At 38.2% G+C, this 17461-nt stretch overlaps 1 protein-coding gene across 6 annotated transcripts in view; it reads left to right on the top strand.

The window, feature by feature from the left end:
- Nucleotides 1-17461, top strand: part of SLAIN1 (SLAIN motif family member 1) — a 75354-nt gene that overhangs the window by 45432 nt on the left and 12461 nt on the right. For all 6 annotated transcript variants that reach the window (XM_036753553.1, XM_036753555.1, XM_036753554.1 and 3 more), the window contains 3 exons: nt 1132-1281; nt 4783-5124; nt 14252-14407. In XM_036753553.1, coding sequence (XP_036609448.1) covers nt 1132-1281; nt 4783-5124; nt 14252-14407 — 648 coding nt within the window. The remainder of the gene's footprint in view (nt 1-1131; nt 1282-4782; nt 5125-14251; nt 14408-17461) is intronic.

The raw sequence follows: 17461 nt of genomic DNA on the forward strand, positions 1-17461 counted from the left end.
AATCCTATTATAATCGTGATATTACTTTGCATTTTATTTTGGGGTTCAAAATGAAAATCATTACTTTGACTCTAGGAATCATTAATTTACTGTCTGTTGTACAGATGAAGCAGTGTTGTCTGCTTATTAGTATTTATGTACGTAGTGAGAGGCAGCATGGTACCATGGATAGAGTGCAAGACTCTGGGAAGAACTGAGTTCAAATCCTTTCTTTGACTGTTTACTAGCTCTATGATCGTGGGCAAGCCACTTAAAATAGCTGAGCTTCAGGCAACTTTCTAAGACTTCTCTACCAAGTTCTAGACAGATTGTAATGTTTGTTAGTCAAGAAAGTTCCCTGCATTGATTAAATCAAGCTCTTTGATGTGTATGTACATAATAGTATGTTGTTGAATAGCACATATGCCTTTTATATCAAACATCAAAGCACGATCTAATTAAAGCTGTAACCTTTGATTGTGTTATTCTTTTGTCTCTCTCACCTATATTTATCAAGCCAGGTATAAGAAAATCAGACAGCTTTCTTAAGTAGAACTGGGATGACTTACATACAATCATTAGTCTCAGAATTTCTGTCCTTCTAATCTCACCACTTTTCTGCTTTCCTAGTTGTAGTTTCTTAGTCTCTACTGTCATTTGGACACCCCCTCCCTTCTTTCTCCTTACTTTGATGCTTTTTATTTAGTTAAAACAAGGAAGTTTTAGGAAGTCATATTTCTACATGACCATTATTTTAGAGACAGAATATTATTACTGTTGTCTAATAAGTGGGTCAAATGAAGTTTCAGTTTAATATCATGATATGAATTATTCATCACAGCTAACTATCTATGGTCTTCAATGGAAAATGGGAACCACCCTAGAGCACAATATATTTTTATGCCAACCCTTTAGAGGGAGATAATTAGGTACTTGCTTAACCAGAAGCCAAGTTTTGGCTTTGTTTTTTAAGTGTTTAAGTTGGCTTGAGGAACCAGAAAAATAATGAATAGCTTTTTGTACATTTACTGAATTGCATGCTTTATGTCTGAGAGTTGAATGCTGGAATAGCAGTTGTTCTAGCTTTGGGAATAGTGGGGAGTATATGAAGAGTTATTGATATAAAGCCTGAATTATGTTTACTTTTCTTAGGTTATACTTCCAGGGGCTCCCCACTTAGCCCTCAGTCATCCATAGACAGTGAATTGAGTACATCAGAATTGGAGGATGACTCTATCTCCATGGGATATAAACTACAGGACCTCACTGATGTTCAGATCATGGCTCGCCTGCAAGAAGAAAGTATGTTTCTCTTTTCCATGGGGCTATTTGGCTTGGCAAGCTTGAGCTAGAAATGTGAAGATTGTGCCTAAAATATAAAAAAAGGTGAATGAGGCTCTTCTTCCTGGGTAATAGGCAAGGAACTTAATCCAAGCTCTTTGTGTCTCATTGTTCTAACTAAAGAAAAGTGATAAAGGTCAGATTTAAAGGTTTCTAGTTATCCAAGGTCATCCACTGTTTTAAATTATGGGCATTTCCTTTATACAAACATTGTTAAGAAAACTACCTATGGTTAACCATTGAATATACAAATATAGAAAAACTACATTTTAAGGTGTAATGCTGTAATATCCTTAAAATACTTTGACTTTTTGCTGAAAGTCTTTGGGCAAAAAGGAGGGAGTAGGATCGTAGAAATTAGAGCCAGAGGCCACCTATGACCATCTAATCAAGCCTCTCATTTTATAGATAAGTAAATGATGTGCAATGTTTATCCTAAATGAAGGATAGTATATATATGTATATGTATATATAGTTTTCAAATGCAAATTCTCTGCTGAGATAGTCACAGAAGATACCCTCTTTTTGTTTGTTTTTGTTTTTTTTTTACAAGTTCTGTACTTTCTTAGATTCTATGAATGCAGAGAGTCAGTCCTTAAGGATTTGATGAAGTACCATCTATGTGCCAGGCACTGTGCTAAGCACCTTTGCTTCAGGAAAATTTCACCTTAGGAAATGAATGGAGGATAGATTAGTTTGCAGAGAGACTTGTGGCGGGCAGAAATAATCCAGGTTTGAGATGATGAGGGCTTATATTAGGTTGATGACAGTATCAGAGGAGAGAAGGGGGAATATTTGAGAGATGTTGCAAAGGTGAAATTGATATGCCTTGGCAATAGATTGACTAAGGGGAGTGAAGATAATGAGGAATTGAGAATGACGTCTATGTTACGAGTCCAGGAAATGGTGGTGTCCTTGAAAGTAATAGGGAAATTTGGAAGAAAGGTTTGGGGGAAAGATAATGAATTCAGTTTTGGACATGTTGAGTGTAAGATGTCTACTGGACATATAGCTGGAGATGTTAGAAAGGCAGTTATAGATGTGAGACTGAAGGTCAGCAGAGAAGTTAGGGCTGAATAAGTAGATTTAAGAATCATCAGCATAGAGATGATAATTAAATTCATAGGAGCTATTGAGATTGCCAAGTAAAGTAGTATAGAAGGAGAAGAGAAAAGGGCCCAGAACAGAATCCTGTGGACACTCACAGTTGGTAGGCATGACCTACTGAGAAGTGGTCATTAGGCAGGAGGAGAAGCAGGAGAGCGTTGTATCTTGAAAATTTAGAAGAGATTTATTAAGAAGAGGGTGATTGATAGTGTTAAAGACTGCAAGGAAGTCAAGAAGAATGAGGATTGAGAAAAAGGTCATTGAATTGGGCAATTAGAAGATCATTGGTAATATTGGAGAGAACAGTTTCTGTTGAATGAGGAGGATGAAGCTGGATTTAAGAAGAGAGTAAAAGGAGAGGAAATGGAGACATCTATCATGAATGGCCTTCTTGAGGAGTTTGGCCACAAAGGGCATAAAAGCTATAGATAATACTGGGGATGGAAGGATCAAGTGAGGGTTTCTTGAAGATGGGGAAGACATAATTATGTTTGTAGGCAGTGGGGAGGAGTCAGTAAGTAGGGAGTGATTGAGGGAGCTGGGAGGGAGAAGAAACCTCAAGTGAATGACTTCAGTGAAATATGGAGGGTGCGGGGAACGGAAGCCATGGGAGATTCAAGGAGGGATGCAAAGGTTTGGAAGAGTCTCTATAGACAGTTGGATAGTGAGTGATAAAGGAGGTGTAGAAATGATTGCCTAGCAGCAATGAGGGCCAAGTTGAGGTTGTGTAACATAAATTTATAGTGAACATGGTGAGAATGGTTGCATGATTTTCTCTACCTTCATTCAGTTGCATCAGCATAGGTGCAAAGTTAGTGTATGGTGGGAGTGTTCCAAGGCTGAAGCTTGCCAGAAGGGCATGTTGGATATAAGGAGGGAAAACTAGAGTCCTATTTATTTTGCTAAAACTTTTTAAAAATGGTGATCTGAAAATAATATAATTTGAAATTATTATATTTTTATTATTGTTAAAAATTAAGCGTATGATTTTCTATATGGAATGATTCAGATAAATGAAATCCCTCTGCATTTTGGGACCTTACAGATTAAGTGATATGGGCATGTAACACCTGGTATACTTATTATATATTTCTATCTTGGAAATCAGCAAGGCATGGGATTGGCAATGAAGCAGCATATCACTAGTAATTCACAAAAGCACTTGACAATGGGTCTATACCATCAGGTATAACAGACTTAAATCATAGAGTCCTTCAAGTGCCTTCTTTTGTGGGAGCTGTGGACCAATATTAAAAGTATTCAAATGTATCTATCTGGTCAAGTTCCTGCTTTGGGAGGCAGTCAAGGCTGTCGGAAGGAGAAACAATGTTAAGTAATGTGTCCCTGGGGTGTTGCACAGAGATATATTTGGACATAGAAAATGAATTACTTTATATTAGCTACTAGCAAACAAAGTTAAACATATTTCAAACTGGGACAAAAGAGTGGATGTCAGTGTCAGAAGTAGAAGTTTCAGGGGTTGTGAAAAGATGGCCACTGTCAGTTTGGCAAAGGGAAGGATTTAAGCACATAATATCATGCATCTAGAGCAGAAAAGGGACCTTTGAGTTCACTGAATGCAACCCCCTCATTTTATAGATGAGGAAACAGAACCTCTAAGCAGTGAAAGTGACTTAAGTAAGGTCACAGTAAGTGGCAGACGTGGGGTTTGAGCCCAGGCCTCTGATACCAAACCCACCAGAAGGGGCTTATTTGCAGGTGGGTGACTGTTATCTGCTATTCAGAGCTACTTAAAAAGAACGAAAAAATGTTAAGATGCTTTAAAAGAGCTTTCTTAGTAATGCATAGTTACCATGGACTTTTGTTTAAGTAGACCAAACAAAACCAAGTACAGAACAAAAATACAGTTATTATTCATCATGTAGGCTTACAATGAGAGAGAGAGAGAGAGAGAGAGAGAGGGAGGGAAGGAGGGAGGGAGAGGGAATACAGGCCATTGATTTTATTTAGCTCAATGCAGAGAATGATCTCAATGGTTTTTGCATAATATGAAGTTTTCTGAATTTGAGAAAGGCCAACCTGGGAAGATGGACAGGTCTCTCTATATGGGGAATCATACAGTGCCCTCATTTAATAAGGATTTATTATATCTGTAACTCATCGGGAAAATCTGGAAAAAATATCATTTTACAAAAGGCTTTATATTTGAGAATTATAGCCAACAAACAGGTGGCAGGTAGCTAAAAGCAGTGCCCTTGTAACTTAAGAACCAAAAAAAAAACCCTCCAGGTGACTTAATATTTATTCAGTATATGCTTAACTCAAATGGTCATTTTAAATTTGACTTGACTGAAGGACCTCACTCAAGAAGGCATCTCTTTTTCATTTTCTTAGGTCTCCGACAAGATTATGCTTCCACTTCAGCATCAGTTTCAAGACATACTTCTGGCATATCATTGAGTTCAGGAAAGAAAGGGACATTCAGTGATCAAGAATATGATCGATACAGTTTGGAGGATGATGAAGAGTTTGATCATCTGCCACCTCCCCAGCCTCGTCTTCCTCGATGTTCACCTTTCCAAAGAGGAATTCCACACTCACAGACTTTCTCTAGCATTCGGGAATGTAGAAGGAGTACAAGCTCCCAATATTTTCCTTCAAATAATTACCAGCAGCAACAGTATTATTCACCTCAAGCCCAAACTCCAGATCAGCAACCAAATAGGACAAGTGGAGGTAGGTCACATGTCTTTCTAAAACTTCTGATTTTAGAATCTTAGAATGTTAGAGTTAAAATAAGCACCTTAGAGGTCACCTAATTAAACCTACTTTTTTTTTAAATAAAAAGCTGAGCTCTAAGAGGGCTGAATTCTCTAGTCTAAGTTGGTAGCTAATTACCTATGACACTTCGCATCATAATGAAGGCTGCTAGGTAGCACAGTAGATTGGAAGATCTGTGACCTGGGCTAGTCATTTAATTTGTCTGACTTCATTTCCTTATCTGTAAAATGGGGATGATAGGAGCACCTATCTCATAGGGTTGTTGTGAGGATTAAATGAGATCATATTTGTAAAGCATTTTGTCAGTCTTAAGTACTATATAAATGCTAGCTATAGAGATTATTGCCAGGAGGACTGTAGCTTAAATTCTAGGCATTCGACTGGTAGACTGCTTATTTGGCTTATCTTTTGTTGTGGTTGTTCAGTTGGCATCCAGTGATCACTAGCCATATATCCTATAGTTACAGAAACTCAACTGGCTGTCACTTAAACTTATCCTATTCTTATCTACTCTGAGCCTTTCCGGTATCATCGCTTCCATCTGGAAAGCCATTCTTCTCCTAACCCCTTCCCTAGTCTCTGATTATCGAAATCCTGTAATACCCAAACCAAATGCTTCTTTTTTAATGAAACATTCTATAACCAGATAAGATTTCTCTTCTTTGAACATCCTGCCCCTGTCTCCTTCAACAATCTTATTCTTCCTTAGACTAATGGACTTCTCTTACAAGGGCAGAAATTATGTTCCATTCACTTTTACATCTATAGCATCACAGCATTTCAGATTTAGAAAAGACCTCAGTACCTTTCTAATACTATAGTTTAAAAAAGAATCCCTCTAAAAAAGCCTTTTTTTTTTGTATCATGGACCCCCTTTGTTATTCCGATGGAGCAGATGGGTACCTTGTCAGAATTTTTGCTGTTTTGTCATTTTTCAGTTGTCTATTTATGACCCCTTTTGGGGTTTTATTGGTAAAGATACTGGAATGGTTTGCCATTTTCTTCTCCAGCTCATTTTGTAGATGAGGAAACTGAGGCAAGCAGGGTTAAGTAACTTGCCCAGAGTCACACAGCTAGTAAATGTCTGAAGTCTAATTTGAACTCAGAAAGAGGAGCCTTCCAGATTCCAGGCCCAGTGTTCTATCCACTGTACCACCCAGCTAGATGCCCATTCTCAGAATAACTTTTTCAAGTGCATAAAATTAAAACATATAATATTCTAAAAAAGACCAATTATATTGTAATAAAGTTATCAAAAACTTTCTTTAAAAAGTTTGTGCTAGGTGTGGTGGGCTCATACACTGTCATCCCTGTTAGTGGAAAACCTGAGGCTAATGAATTGTGTGAGTTCAGGAGTTATAAGCTACAGTAGAACTAAAGCCAAGTGTCCACACTAAGTCTGGCACCATTATGGTGAGCCGTTGGTGGGGTGGGGTGGCACAAGAGGCTGCCTAATGAAGAGAAAACTGAACCAGGTTGGAAACAGAGCAGGTCAAAGCTTGTGTGCTGAACAGTGGTGGGGCAGAGCCCATGATTGGCTGCCACCCTTCCAGCCTTGGCAAAATAGGGAAACCCAATCTTAAAAAACAAAACCAAACCAAGTTCATTAACCCCCATGTTACAAACCCCTGCTGTCAACATGCTGAACAAGTGGTCATCTCAGCATTTGCTGAAATGCCTCTTGTGAGGGGATTAGAGCCCAAGGCAGATAATTCCATTTCAGGGTAGTTCAGATTTTTACGAAGTTCTTCTTTGAATGGCTTATTATATTTGGCCTCTTTGCAATTTCCACCATTGCTCCTACTCTGCCGTCTGGAGCCAAGTATAAAAGGCAGTTACCACTTCCACATGACAGCCCTTCAAAAAGACAGCTATCTCCACATCTTTTCTACAAGAAAAACATTCCCTTTATTGCCTAGATTGGTGCTTTCTACCTAGTAAGCATTCAGCAAATGTTCAGCAAATATTCAAATATTTTGAATCACAATTCTCTTTTCCTTGTAGGCACTCCTCTGTTTACTTGCTTCCTTTATTTCTTGATACCATCCTTGTATTTTCACCAGTTTAACCTCCACTAGTTAGTCTCACCAACTTTCTTTGGTTCATTAAAGCATTCCTTTATTTTCTCTTGTTCAGACTTGATCTTCAGAATCTTTCTACATCCCTCCCATAAGGAGGGATCAAACCCTGCATTTTATTCAGCCAACTAGAATATCCTTCTTAAAAGGAAGAGAAAGCCTGATTTCTTGAACAACTTTCTTATCTACTTGAATTCACTAAGATTCAGGTGGAAAAATGATAATGATAATGCTAGGTAGTAATGGTTGACTTTTTGTCTTGCTCTCTTCCTGCATCTCTAACCACTCATTCACTTTCCTTAGTTGGATTTTCATCCATGACTTGTCCTTAACTGTGGGTAATGCCAAACCTCTATCCTGCTCCCTCTCTTCTCTTCTCTGTTCCTTTACTCTCTCCTGTGGTGACCTTGTTAACTCCTGTAGGCTCAGTCATCATGCCATCATGGATGACTCCCAGATCTAAATATTGAGCTCCAGTTCCACATCACCAGCTACTTCTTGGACTTGATGTTCACATTTAGGCATAATGGGCATCTCAAATAGGCATCTCAAATTTAAGATGTCTACAACAGAACATGCCATCTTTTTTTTTGATAACCCTCAAACCGCTCTTCTTCCAGTATGGCCAAACCAGCCTTGTTACTATTTCTCACACATGATAATCCATTTCTTGCTTTGGTGCCTTTGCACTGGCTTTCTCCAACACCTAAAAGGGACTTCTTCCTGTCCTCCACACCTTGGAATTCCTGGTTCCCTAAAAGATTCAGTTTAACTACTGTCTTCTTCATGATTTCTTTTAAATTCTGTGACTCACCCCCTGCTTCTCCCAGCCCCCCAAGGTTACCTTGTGTTTGTTTTGTATATGTTGTGTATGTAGATAGTGTGTATATATATGTATATGTATATATACACACACATAAATACAAAATATGTAAATATATAACAATAACTTATATAACAATCAATCTCTCTCTCTCTCTCTCTCTCTCTCTCTCTCTCTCTCCCTCCCTCTCCCTCTCCCTCTCTCTCTCTCTCCCTCCTTCCCCCTGCCCCCAACATTTACTAAGCATTTACTATGTACCAGGCATTGTTAAGCACTGTGGATACAAATATATGCAAGTAAGAAATCCCTGCCCTCAAGAAGTTTATATTCTAATGGGGAAAGATTTCCAAAAAAGGGGGAAGTGAGGTAGTGGCCTGGTTCTGGGCAAGCTAAGGTAAAATCTGACCTATTAGAGTCTAAGGTGGTTCCAGGGTCAGACTATAAGATTTCTGTGGGCAAGACATGTAGATGTTCATCTGAGAGGAGGCAATATAGCATGATGTGAGGTGTTGTGGGGAGTTTTGATTATGGGATTAGATGAAAGGAGAGCTATTTGAGCCTCCATGTGCAGTGTTTGTCCAATTAGAAGAGTGGATAAGATGAGGAATGATTGAATTTTTGTCTTTGTACTCCCAGCACAGTACACACAGTGTCTGGCACATAGTAAGTTATTAACAAATGCTAGTCTGTTAATGGAAGAGAAATCTTTCCCATTGTTTGTAGATCATTTTAACTTTTTCATTTTTTTTAAATTGTGAAGGAGTGTGTGATTAGAAAACTTGACTCACTTTGGATTGTATTGTGTAGTAATGGAGGTAAAAGGCACCTGTGTATTGTTCTTGTGGTTATTTTTGATAATATCTAAAGTGGGGGCTTTGAGTAAGTAGGAAAGTGAAAAAAGGAACAGCAAATCAGACCTGGGTAATAGCCAAACTGCCTTTTCTTTTTCTTTTTTTTTCTTTTTAAATGTTTTGAGACCAAAGAGTCTTTCTCATTAGGCACCCATGCTACCAATGGAGTTAATCAGTCAGACACTGGTTTCCTAATCTGGAGCTTAGAAAGGATGCTGACAGGACACATCGAAAGGATTTGTTTTATTTTTATCTTGGGCCTATGTCAAGAATAGAAAAAAAATGTGTTTCTATAAATTGAAAGCCAGATGAAGTCAAAGCAACTTAATTTCATCTGTTTTGAGAGAACTGTGTAAAAGCTTAGCCTCAGTTTTTAAATTAAGAACTAGGAATGATGTTACCTATTGCATATATGGTGAGTGAAAGAAGTAGGACAGGGAACAAAGAATAAAAGCATCCACACCTTATCTATTGCCTTTTGAAATACTAATTAGCTGATTAACCAACATTCCCAGCCCTTCAATTGCAGGTTTGTTTTTGTTTTTTTTTTTAAGAAGGGGAAACTCAGCTTCAAACTAAAACCTCTAGTAGTCAAAACCTGTGGTGGGGGGAGGAATCAAGAGCAGAGGACCCAGAAAATATCCTCTGGGCTTACAGTGATAACAAATAGCCTAAACAAAGGGGTCTTGGCAATAAGGGGCTCTGTCTAGTTACAGATCACAATTTTGAGGCCCACCTGAAGTACCAATTTTTGTGAGTGATGACTAGTACGGTCACTTAAAATTGTTTTGGTTTTCCAGTTTTGAATCTTTTAAAAATTTATGAGGGCAGTGAGCTCTTCTGTCTTCTAAAATTATCAGACAGATACCTTAAAAATGGGGAAAAAATTTCACTTTATTTACCACTGTCAATACAATTTATGTGTAAAATCCTTATTCCAATTTTGAGAACTTATTACAAAACATACATGAAGCCTGAGTTTTCATGATAGATAAAATTGGAAGCCAATCCTATGCACATGTATATAGTTCTTAGAGAAAACAATCTAATCCTGTTGCTTTCTCAAAATTTACTATTCCATTTAATTAGAAGACTTTTATATTACAGCTTTGTCTTATTACTTTGTCTAATCATTTCCCCCTTAGGAGGAATTTGACCATTAATGTTGTAAGATGTTCATACTTGTATCCTATTACAGTAACTCAGAGATATTCCCGTATCAATCTATTATTTAGTAGATTCAGTATTATACTTATAAAACTTCTTGATTATAGAGATTTGCTATAAAATGAAAAGGAAGGACTTAGTTATACCAATGTTATATATCATAACTGGGAGAAAAACTCTCTTACCTCTGTTTGATTCCAGGTATGAGTCATATCTGACAGCCAATTATCTAGTCACAGGATGTTAAAAGCAAGCCTCAAGAATACTCATGTAGGGAATTTTCATTTTCAGAAAGGAAATAGCACAATGAGGAAATAGAGTCAGGAGGATCCTACCAAGAGCATGCCAAAGTCATCCTCAAAACTTTTCCCAGACACAGACTTCAGCATCTTCAGGAATTCCCAGACTGCAGCACATGCCATTTTCTACTATAGGCTTCATGACAATTCAGACAACCATCCCTGTAATCAAAACTCAAAACAATAGTAAATTATAGTCCCAAGAATTTTTACCTCAAATGGCAAAATTTTACTAACTATAACTTAGGGCTTGAATATCTTTCCTGATGTTTCCCTAACAGTTAACAGTTCATTAAATCTTTATTTATAAATTAAAATTAACCCTATTCTGGGGCTTCAGACATACAGCAAATACCTGATAGTTGACTCATTATTAATATGTTGAAGCTACATCTTTAAATCACCACATACACTTTCATAATAGCCAAGAATTTTCAAATGAAAATTTGCTATTTTAGTGAACTTATTATTATTAGTTTTATAACAAAATATAATTCATTAAATATGTAACAGTTTAAAAATATCTATTTTTATCACATCCTTTTAAAAGCCCACCTAAGAGTATCCAGATTAAAGGGGAGGTTTTGTCTAACAGCATTTCTAAAACATTGGTCTCTCTAATTTTCACAATATAAGAGAATTTAGAAATACAAGTAATAACACAAATAATATCATGTATTTAAAACATGAAACAAAATTTCAGATGACATCCATTCAGTCAATTGCATTTGCAAATTATCTCATATACAAATGGTTAATCCTATTACCTTTGGCATTTTAAACCCATTTTAGATTTATAACAGTTATATTCAATTAAAGACTTTATTTCTGTAATTCCAATGTGTCCAAAGCTGAAATGACAGAAAAATAATGTTTTGCAGATTTTTCCCTCTTTTTTTTATAGCCTAATCTCTCTGGGAAAGCCTAAAGTAGGAGTTCATCTTGCTTACTGAGATAATTGTTTCAAGTATGAGAGTTCATTAATCTTTTCCAGTCTTCTAAACTCTGTGGCTATACCCTTAGCAGTTCTTTTTGGCTAGCTGGATTTTAAATCTTTCAAGGTAACAGAATCTACACTAACACAGACAGGACACAGACATTTTAAATTTTTACAAAGACATAAACAGGCAAAATGATAAGACAGACATATAGGATAATTCTATCTATACTTTTCTTAAAGGAATCTAAGTTATAAAAGGTTTCTCACTTGGTGGTTTGAGTATCCGTTTATTAAAAACATCCTATTTGGGGTATTTAATTTTATTGCTGGCTTCATCAAGATATTTCTTAAGGTACTTTATTTTATCCCAGTCAAAAGACCCTAAGCTGGCCAATGGTGATAGTAGTCTTGGGTCAGTTTCTGCAAATTCATTACATACCTGCAGGTTTTGGGCCCATGATATAAACTTTAGGCTGCCGTTTTCTGAAGTGGATTGTCATCTGCAGCTTGTTTATAGGTCCTAGAGAAAGCAGTACCCATTTTTAAAGATCTTAAGACATGTTGAAATAAAGTCCCTATAAAAGACTGAAACCCAAAACCTCTTCTAGGGAGGGGCCAAACAAAACCTCTCTGAAGGGAGGGCCAACAAAACCTGTCTTCAGTCCCAACAGCCAAATTGTCAATCCTCCAAGGGCACAGAGCTTGACCAAATGTGGGAGCTTGAGAATTGGAGAAAGAAAATCACTCACTGCCACTCTCCAGGTGCAAGTTGAGTGGAGCTCAAAGGGCTCTAGGTTCTATACTTAGGTTTGCACTGGGAACTGCCATCAAACTGTCAACTCTGGTAACAAATGTCCAAAGAATCAGAGGTTTTGCAATAACTTAACTCCAAAAATACCAAAGGGTTCATACAGGTTAAAAGAAAAGGCTGTCTTTGTTCCATTGGGGGAGAGAAATTAGACGCGTGTCCAGTCCTCTAGTAGGAGACTTGAGGCAGTGGAACTAAACCTTGATTTATATATTTGTGGCTTGATAAAGAATCAAACAGTGGTGAGGCACAACAGTCACAATGAGGCAAGGTGGTCTAGTTGACAAAAAGTCCTATCATAGCAGGGCTTCATGTCTGAGCCTGTTGTTGCTTACCTAAGCTCCAAGACCATCAGTTCTGTGATTTAGTTGCAGCAAAGTTCATCCACAGCCCAAAGGATTGTTGTTATGCCAAGCTCAGGGCGCAGCTTGCTTGCTGGGCTTTAGCTCTGGAAAACAGGGTGTCTAAAAAGAGAGAGGTGGTCTTGGATCCTGACAATAGAATAAAAAGATGAAAATTACCAAGCAAAATAAATGTTTTGGCTTCTGGTTTTCTTTTTTTTTTTTTTCTGTGGCTCTAACTCACTTTTCCAACTTTCTCATATTACTCCCCTTCACATTTTCTGCATTCCAAACAAACTGGAGTACTCTCCAGTCACATTCTTATTGTAACCTTTTCTACGAGCCTTTGTTCAGATTTCGCATACTATGACTGGAATGGCCTGAAGTTTCCTGCTTCAAGGCTCAACTTAGGTGTTACTTCTGCCCATGAAGCCTTCTCAGGTCTCCTTGGCTGAAATGATCTCTTCAGATTTCTCAAAACAACTTGGACCTCACTTTTAACTTGTTTCCTTCCTACCCTCTGTATTAGAGTTGAGCAACTATTTAGTCTAACTCTCCGGATAGGATTCAGAGGGTCTGTGACCTTGAATGGGAAAAGAATTAATCCTTATTTTCATTAGCCTTTGGTTTCATTTGTAATCCTTTGTATTTTATTTTACACATTTAAAAACAATTTTTTTGAAAAGTGCTTCACAGATCTTTCCAGACTTTCAAAGGGGTCCATGGTGTTAAAAAAAAAAAAAAGATACAGAAGTTCTGGATTAGATGATGAGCTAAAATAGTGAAAATGTCATCAAGGCAGTAGATAAGGCAAAGCTACTTTGTAATAATTTTGATAAAGAACAACCTACTTTTTATAGCCTATGTTTCTGACTTATTTCATAGGTCCGAGGCACATTCTGGGATCTGAGTATAACTCTGCTGCCCTCTGGTGTTCAAAAGCATACATTACATGGAGAAACCAACTTGTTTTATTTTCTCTTTCCAACCTCTAACAGCCTCTAATGTCTGGTGTTTGTGCTATAGCTATGACCGTTCTAAAGTGTTGTGCTCAAACAGTGCACACTGTGCACTGGGAGGTTTGATGAATTAATCTCACTTTAACAAGTCATGAGGCGTATTGTCATAGCATCACAGATTTGGAGCTGGAAGGGACTTTAGATAATTTTTTAGTACCATTCCTTTATTTTACTGATTAGGAAGCTGAGGCCCAATGAATTAAACTTGCCCAAGGCCACACAGATAGTAAATAGAAGAACCAGGATTTGAACCCAGATCTACTGACCATACATCCCCTTCTCAACCTACTATACATGTTTATATTGACCTCATTACTAGTTTTTGGTACACATTCATTGGCATGCTCTATATATTCCATTTATAGTGCCTATAGAGCAGTCAAAATCGCACCTTCTATTTAAAACCTCATTTTGAGGTATTTTCTAGCGAATGGAGAGTAAATCGTTTCTTTCCCTCATTGTCAGCAGCCTTACCAAAGGCAGCCCCCTCTGTGTGGCACCCCCCCCCCCCACAGAGTTCTTTAGAATTAATTACTTTGGAGCTACCCTATGTATGTTCAGATGTGGCTGAATATTGCTTTGTCTATTATGTTTCATGACTCATAAATGTGTCAATTTTGAATAAATATGGAAGACATTAAGTTTGCTTACTTGCTTTTAACAGCTACTGTTTTGGTGCTTTGTGTTTTGTTTTGTTTTTTTTTTTTGCTTGAAAACTTGTTGCTTTTGACCTCCTGAAATGTTTTTGTCCTTCAGATAAACTCCGAAGAAGTATGCCTAACCTAGCACGAATGCCAAGTACAACAGCTGTCAGTAGCAATGTTAGTTCCCCAGTCACTGTGAGAAACAGCCAGAGCTTTGACTCGAGCCTGCATGGGGCTGGTAATGGAATGTCAAGGATACAGTCATGTAGTAAGTGATGCTTCTTAATATTTTTTTTTAAATTGCTGCAGTGTTACAAAGCTATAAAAGTTTTATTGTTGAATGTGATCTCCGTTTACCGAAGAACTGAAAGAAGTCCAGTCTTCCTCTGCTTTACAGATTTTATTATTTACTCTGCTTACAGACTGTGCTAACTCATTACTAATAATTAATTTACTTTGTTACTAAAGATGGCATTTTAGGCCAGAGTTGACATTTTCCTAGTGAGTAGAACCAAAAAAGATCTATCCATCCCCTCTGTACACAGACTGACTGTCTTTGGATTCTGGGGTGTTGGACTCAAACCAAAGAACTTTAGAAATGGAAGGGACCTTAGAAATCATCTAATTCAACACCCTCATTTTACACATGGGGAAACCAAGACCAGAAAGATTAGAGACTTGCCTAAGGTATGTTGGTTAAACCACTAGTTCGTGGCAAAGCTGGGACTAGAACCTATATTTAGTGGCACCTAGATGGTGCCATAGTGCGTGGAGCTCTGGGCCTAGAGTCAGAAGGACCTGAGGTCAACTCCAGCCTCAGACACTTACTAGCTGTGGCTGTGTGACCCTGGGAAAGTCACTTAACCTCTGTTTGTCTCAGCCTTTTAGTTGTAGAATGGGGGTAATGATAGCTCCTACCTTTCAGGGTAATTGTGAGGATCATTTAAGATATTTGTGAAGGACAAACAACCTTGTTGTCGCCTTGGGGACCCAACTGGAACTGGCCTGTTGCTTCCCTCCCCTTCTGCCTTCCTCTCTTCTCCCCTCCTTTTCCCTCTGTCCACATAGGGTATCATACCTTTAACTGCAGGTGGTCTGCCCAAAGGAATGTAAATTTTGATTGCTGAAACCTTGAAAGGTATCTTGGGGTTTATGGATAGATTTCTTTCTTAAGGACCCTGCCTTAAACCCAAATCACTCTGACTCTTGTTGATTGGCCAACAGTAGGTCCCAGGACAAGCTTGGTCATTGTTTGGGCCCTGAATGTAAAAAGCAATTGTTTTTGTTTTGTCTTACCCTCCCAGACTGGTTTTTTTTTTTTTTTTGACTAGGTAAAAGAGGTCATTCTCTGCCTCATTTCTTACCTAGCCTTAATCACTGATTGAGCATTGCCTCAGTCAAACTGAGAGCTGGGAAAGATCTTAGCTTAAAAAGGCCAAGGTCTCCCACTGCATCCGGGGCCATCTCCAGTTGTACTGATCTATGTCTTGCCTTTGGACCCAGATGGCTCTAGAGGAGAAAGTGAGACTGGTGACTTTGCACAACCCTTCTTTACATAAGTCCAGTTAACTGGCATGTCATGGCATCATCTCTCTGATGTCATTGGTCCTCTTAGAGAACAAAGGACAAACAACAACAGCCGCCTGGTGTCTGGCACATAATGTGCACTATGTGAAATGCTTATTCCCTTCCCTTTCTCCATATATCTTATAACTTTGTCCCAGACTCTTTCTATTCTACCACCCTCTACTCAGCTGTTAAAGAAACCTTCCTAAACTCCAGTAGTTCCCTGTCACCTCCAAGATCAAATATAAAATTCTCTGTTTGGCATTCAAAAGCCCTTCATAACCTGCCCCTCCATCTTTCCTACCTTCTCACACCTTACTTCCCATCTCCTCTGTGGTCCAGTGACACTGGCCTCCTTGCTGTTCCTCAGACAAATCTCTTCATCTCCAGACTGGGAATTTTCACTGGATTTTTCCCATGCCTGGAATGCTTTTCCTCCTTATCTCCTGGCATCCTTCAGGCCCTAGCTAAAACCCCACTTTCTACAGGAAACCTTTCCCAATCCTCTTTAATGGAAGTACCTTCCTCCTGGTAGTTATCTTCAGTTTATCCTGTATATAACTTGTTCGTTTCCATGATTAGACTGAGAGCAGGGACTGCCTTTTGTCTTTATATATATATATATATGTAAATCCTCATTGCTTAGCACAGTTCTTAGCATGTGGTAGGCTCCTAATAAATAATAGTTGACTGACTATGTGTGCAAGACATTAATCAGCATGGCATATTGGGTGGAGTACCAGCACCGAAGCCAGGGAGAACCTGGATTAATGTCCTCTCTTGTCAGTAAATAACTGACAAGTAACCTGGAGTCCAAACTCTAGGTTACTAAAAACTTAAACAGTCTGAATTATATATGAGTTGCTGCTTTGTATTGGTTGAGGGATTTTCCATACCAGAAGTTCTCTATCCTAAAGAAATCATTGATTTTCTTTTTCCATCCTTCCCAACTGTATATGTCATTGTGCCTTGTGTTCAGAATAGAGAGTTTAAAAGTTAGATAATCTCTTGAGAAGATTTTCAACTCGGGGTGGTGTTTTGTTGTTGTTCAATCATATTTCAGTCATATCTGAGTCTTCATGACCTCATTTGTAGTTTTCTTGGCAGAGAAATCTGAGTGGTTTGCCATTTCTTTCTTCAGTTCATTTTACAGATGAGGAAACCAACGCAGACAGGATTAAGTGACTTGCCCAGGGTCATGTAGCTACTTAGTTTTGGAGGATAGGTTTGAACTCAGGAATATGAGTCTTCCTGACTCTGCACCAGGCACTGTATCCACTGTGCCACCTAGCTGCCCCCAAGTGATGCGGGTGTGTGTGTGTGTGTGTGTGTGTGTGTGTGTTAGGGGAGGAGCAAAGGAGAAAGCCCCAAGTTCTCCAAGAGTATTTGAGGAAGGAAAGAACCCTGAACATTTCATTTTCCGTTGTCCTATTTTCTGGCTAGGAATTGAATAGCTTATGTTTTTCCTCTTTGCTTCTTTCTCTGCTGTGTTTTGGTTAAAAAACAAAAGCAAAGCTGCTCGTGATGGATTGTTATCAGTGCAGAGTTAGGGGAGGGCTGTCTGATATAATTTACTGTACATTTAAAGTATTTTTTCATATTGTGTACTGGAGTTTGAATAATCCTTGCTCTTGGGGAATATGAGTTATGATGACCTAAATGTCATAACAAAATAAGATGGTTACAGAAAGAAATCCCAAGACAGGAAAATTTAGCCATTCTTCCTTGGCCCAAGGTTAAATCTGTTATTTAGGCT

Source organism: Trichosurus vulpecula, chromosome 4, assembly GCF_011100635.1.
Source record: "Trichosurus vulpecula isolate mTriVul1 chromosome 4, mTriVul1.pri, whole genome shotgun sequence".
NCBI lineage: Eukaryota > Metazoa > Chordata > Mammalia > Diprotodontia > Phalangeridae > Trichosurus > Trichosurus vulpecula.